We start from the raw sequence: 6,000 nt of genomic DNA, 5'->3' as shown, positions 1-6,000 counted from the left end.
CCATTATGATTCATTGCTTTATTTAACCCACTCTAACCCGCCTCGCCAATAAAGTTAAGATGTTTTAAGATGCCGTATGGTGTTGTTGCGCCCATAATGTGGCATGTTTCTTAAGTTCAGAACGCTTGGTTGATGCGCCGTGAGCTTGTGGATCGTCTGTTTTCGGCACACGAGTCGACACCGTTGTACCAGAAAGGCAGAACGTGCACACATCAACATACAGCGCCTGCCAGGCTGCCAAGTCTCAACAAACCATCACTGGTTGGCTTGTTATTGTTTTCAGAACGTCGTTGTTTAATGGTTGTGACTCAACACTCATCTTTCGCTGATAGTAAGCAGCGTGCCATGGGTTGTGAAAGTGGCACCTCCAGGGTCCTCCGTATGGAACAGAGAGCTACCTCTAATGTTCTCATTGTTAAAATAACTATTAAAACAGCTACCTCTAATGTTCTCATTGTTAAAAGAAAATGCTAGTATTTACAGGACTTGTAACTTAAACAAAAACATAGTTTTGAACTCGGAAAGGAAACGTCTCAAGCCTGCAAGTAGAAGGGGGGCGCTCTTATTGTACATCATGATGTAAAATAGTCACTGCCTATAATTTGAGTCAACTGTTTCACATTTTGTTTACCATTGCTTTGCAAAACAATGCCATTTACTGCTTTCTATATAGAAATACAATTGATATTATGCATAATTAAGTTCAGCCTTTTGGCCCGGCCCTCCAAAATATTTTCTGTTTCTCATTTGGCCCCTTGGGAAAAATAATTGCCCACCCCTGGTCTAGGGACTAGGGACTAGGGGTCTAGGGACTAGGGACTAGGACACTGACTTGTCGCTCCAGGCTCCGGTCCATTCCACCTGACCCCAGGGGTTCCTGATGCGGATCAGCCTCTCTGCGCGGCCCCGGTGCTCCACCTGGTGGACACACAGTGTAAGTTATATCACCCGGTGCTCCACCTGGTGGACACACAGTGTAAGTTACATCACCCGGTGCTCCACCTGGTGGACACACAGTGTAAGTTATATCACCCGGTGCTCCACCTGGTGGACACACAGTGTAAGTTACATCACCCGGTGCTCCACCTGGTGGACACACAGTGTAAGTTACATCACCCGGTGCTCCACCTGGTGGACACACAGTGTAAGTTACATCACCCGGTGCTCCACCTGGTGGACACACAGTGTAAGTTACATCACCCGGTGCTCCACCTGGTGGACACACAGTGTAAGTTACATCACCCGGTGCTCCACCTGGTGGACACACAGTGTAAGTTATATCACCCGGTGCTCCACCTGGTGGACACACAGTGTAAGTTATATCACCCGGTGCTCCACCTGGTGGACACAGTGTAAATTATATGTTATAATTATATGATGATAGATGACACAGCAGTTTATTGTAAGCTCACACGCGCACACACACACACACACACACACACACACACACACACACACACACACACACACACACACACACACACACACACACACACACACACACACACACACACACACACACACACACACACACACACACACTTCAGCTGTTTTCAAACAGACAGTCATTGAATTACCCTATTGTCACTTCCAAACATCAATCCTTCATCAAATGTAGAGGCCCTCATCTATGGAATTCCCTAGATGCTCATTCTCCTTGTATTGCCATTTTACCAATATTCAAGAAACATCTAAAGAAATATCTTATTTCTTCCTCTCTGTAGATTACATGATTTACTTTGATGTGTTATATTTTAATTTGTGTCTTTGTTGTTGTATTGTTTATTTCCCCTTTTTGTGCAGTCTGTGTTTTTATTTCTTTATTGCACAGCTGCTCCCTTCGCCAACTTGTAGACTTTTATATTGTTCTTAACCCATTTTGGTGTAAGCATTATGTTATGCTTTAGCTATTGAAAAATAGCAGATCTACAGACTTGTAGATCTGCTATTTTTGAAAAATCGAAGAACGACTGACATAGAAACATAGCTTTTTCAGAAAACTGTCAGGATGTAGAAGACATTTTTAGAATCTGATCTCAGGTCAAAATGGGCTAATTAACTTTTAATCTGTTTAATCAATGACAATCAAATAAGCCAGCTGGCTTCTTCCTTTCCTGTGTGCGTGCGCGCGTGCGCGTGCGTGTGTGTGCGTGTGTGCGCGTGTGTGTGCGCTCTCACCTGTTTGAGTCCAGTGACGGAGTAGGCGTGTCCTTTCACCAGTTTCTTAAAGGTCACAGCCTCCATGTCCAACGCACTGCTGATCTGTACACACACACACACACACACACACACACACACACACACACACACACACACACACACACACACACACACACACACACACACACACACAGTGTCAATTATCTAATGTAATCCTGGGCGCTAAACTTCCTCTGCCAACCTGGGGAGAGACCAGTTCCTTTCCCCTCCATCAGGCGCCCCGGCTGGCCAGGGGGAGGCAGTATAATCTAATGCCTTTTAATAACTCCAGCCAACCAACAAACTACACTAGTATAAATTCAACTATTACCCAAAAATGAAAGAGGCAAAACCAGCATGTGAGAAGATACTAGCTTGTAGATCTACTATTTCCACCACATGTCTCTGTGGAACCTCCAAGTCAAACTAAATGTAACGCCTCAAATCCTACAAACAAAGTACTCACATAATCAGATTACTATCTGAGTGAAAGTATTCAGATTACTTTATACGTCTATGGAGCAGCCAATCAGATCACAGTACTTACGTCTATGGAGCAGCCAATCAGAGAGCCTCTCTCCAGAGCCTTGGCGATGATGCGGTGCAGGTCCTTTGGCGCCCCCTTCAGGTCGATCATCTCAGAAACTCCTCCGGTGAAATCCTCAAAGCCTTCAATGGTGGAACCGCCAGATAACGCCTCGTAGGAGCCGTTTAACCTGAAATACAATACGATACGCTACCATACCATACCATACCATACCATACCATACCATACCATACGCTACGCTACGCTACGATACACGATACCATACCATACCATACCATACCATACCATACCATACCATACGCTACGCTACGATACACGATACCATACCATACCATACCATACCATACCATACCATACCATACCATACCATACCCTACGCTACGCTACGCTACCATACCATACCATCCCATACCATACCCTACCCTACCCTACGCTACGCTACGATACCATACCATACGCTACGCTACGCTACCATACCATACCATACCATACCATACCATACCATACCATACCATACCATACCATACGCTACGCTACGCTACCATACCATACCATACCATACCATACGCTACGCTACGCTACCATACCATACCATACCATACGCTACGATACGCTACCATACCATACCATACCATACCATACCATACCATACCATACCATACCATACGCTACGATACGCTACCATACCATACCATACCATACCATACCATACGCTACGCTACGATACCATACCATACGCTACGATACGATACGATACGATACCATACGCTACGATACACGATACCATACCATACGCTACGCTACCATACGCTACGCTACGCTACGCTACGATACACGATACCATACCATACCATACCCTACGCTACGCTACGCTACGATACACGATACCATACCATACGCTACGCTACGATACGCTACGATACACGATACCATACCATACCATACCCTACGCTACGCTACGCTACGATACACGATACCATACCATACGCTACGCTACGATACGCTACGCTACGCTACGCTACGCTACGATACGATACGATACAATACCATACCATACGCTACGCTACGCTACGCTACGATACACGATACCATACCATACGCTACGCTACGCTACGCTACGATACACGATACCATACCATACCATACCATACGCTACGCTACGCTACGCTACGATACACGATACCATACCATACCATACGCTACGCTACGCTACAATACACGATACCATACGCTACGCTACGCTACGCTACGCTACGATACACGATACCATACCATACGCTACGCTACGCTACGCTACGATACACGATACCATACCATACGCTACGCTACGCTACGCTACGCTACGATACACGATACCATACCATACCATACGCTACGCTACGCTACGCTACGATACACGATACCATACCATACGCTACGCTACGATACCATACCATACGCTACGCTACGCTACGCTACGCTACGATACACGATACCATACCATACGCTACGCTACGCTACGCTACGATACACGATACCATACCATACCATACGCTACGCTACGCTACGCTACGATACACGATACCATACCATACCATACGCTACGATACACGATACCATACCATACCATACGCTACGCTACGCTACGATACACGATACCATACCATACCATACGCTACGCTACGATACACGATACCATACCATACCATACGCTACGCTACGCTACGATACACGATACCATACCATACCATACGCTACGCTATGCTACGCTACGATACACGATACCATACCATACGCTACGCTACGCTACGCTATGATACACGATACCATATGCTACGCTACGCTACGCTACGATACACGATACCATACCATACCATACGCTATGCTACACGATACCATACGCTACGCTACGATACACGATACCATACCATACCATACGCTACGATACCATACCATACCATACCATACCATACCATACGCTACGCTACGATACACGATACCATACCATACCATACGCTACGCTACGCTACGCTACGCTACGATACCATACCATACCATACCATACGCTACGATACACGATACGATACGCTACGCTACGCTACGATACGCTACCATACCATACCATACCATACCATACCATACCATACCATACGCTACGATACACGATACGATACGATACGCTACGCTACGCTACGCTACGATACGCTACCATACCATACCATTCCATACCATACCATACGCTACGCTACCATACCATACGATACGCTACCATACCATACCATACGATACACTACACTACGCTACGCTACGCTACGCTACGGTACGGTAACGTACCATACCATACCATACCATACGCTACGGTACGGTAACGTACCATACCATACCATACCATACCATACCATACCATACCATACCATACCATACCATACCATACCATACAATACAATACAGTACAATATAATCCTCAAAGCCACTTTATAGTAAATACAGTATGTATGGTATAGTATGTATAGTTTATATGTCTAGTTTCATTATATAGATACTCCACTGTTACGTTCTTAGCTTATGCATGTTCCATGATAACTACTGTTTATGTATGTGATGTTATATCATGCTTTTTGTTCTTGCTTAATGTAAATCGCTCTGGATTAAGAGCATCTGATAAATGACTATATTGTAAGACCCCGAGATACTTAAACTCCTTTGGCTTCACCTGGGGTAATGTCTCATTCACAGACAGACAGACAGACAGACAGGCAGGCAGGCAGGCAGGCAGGCAGGCAGGCAGACAGGCAGGCAGGCAGGCAGGCAGGCAGGCAGGCAGGCAGGCAGGCAGGCAGGCAGACAGACAGACAGACAGACAGACAGACAGACAGACATCTTACTTAGCGTATGCCTTCTCCAGCAGGGCGCTCCAGAACTCCCGTCCCTCGGCAGAATGGACGAACATCAGCTCTCCATCTTTGCAAGGAAGTCTGTCATCGATGACCACATCCACCCACTCGCCATACTGCCAGAACTGGAACAAATACACACCTTATAAATGTTAGAGTTAACAATTTAGCTGCTTTAGCTGAGTATTCCTCAATTAACAAATGAACTGCTCATGACGGAACGTTCCACCAATTAGAATCCAACTATCAAATGCGGAACGTTACGCCAATTAAGCATTATTATTGATATCAAACCGAATCGCTGATTTCTTTTTTTGTTTGCTTGGCCTCTCCTTCTTCAGTGATCCTAGATCTGATCGCGTGTGTACTGCCGTTCACTTC

The 6,000-nt window shown here is 45.6% G+C and overlaps 1 protein-coding gene across 2 annotated transcripts in view; it reads right to left on the bottom strand.

Moving 5' to 3' along the window:
- The window catches only part of LOC306922524 (calpain-1 catalytic subunit-like), a 66,896-nt gene that overhangs the window by 24,875 nt on the left and 36,021 nt on the right, over positions 1-6,000 (bottom strand). For both annotated transcript variants that reach the window (XM_079500192.1, XM_079500191.1), the window contains exons 6-9: positions 5,611-5,744; positions 2,747-2,915; positions 2,179-2,262; positions 833-918 (exon numbers count right to left, since the gene is read on the bottom strand). In XM_079500192.1, coding sequence (XP_079356318.1) covers positions 833-918; positions 2,179-2,262; positions 2,747-2,915; positions 5,611-5,744 — 473 coding nt within the window. The remainder of the gene's footprint in view (positions 1-832; positions 919-2,178; positions 2,263-2,746; positions 2,916-5,610; positions 5,745-6,000) is intronic.

Source organism: Electrona antarctica (assembly GCF_951216825.1).
Source record: "Electrona antarctica genome assembly, chromosome: 4".
Lineage (NCBI taxonomy): Eukaryota > Metazoa > Chordata > Actinopteri > Myctophiformes > Myctophidae > Electrona > Electrona antarctica.
This window is presented reverse-complemented; position numbering and strand designations above follow the sequence as displayed.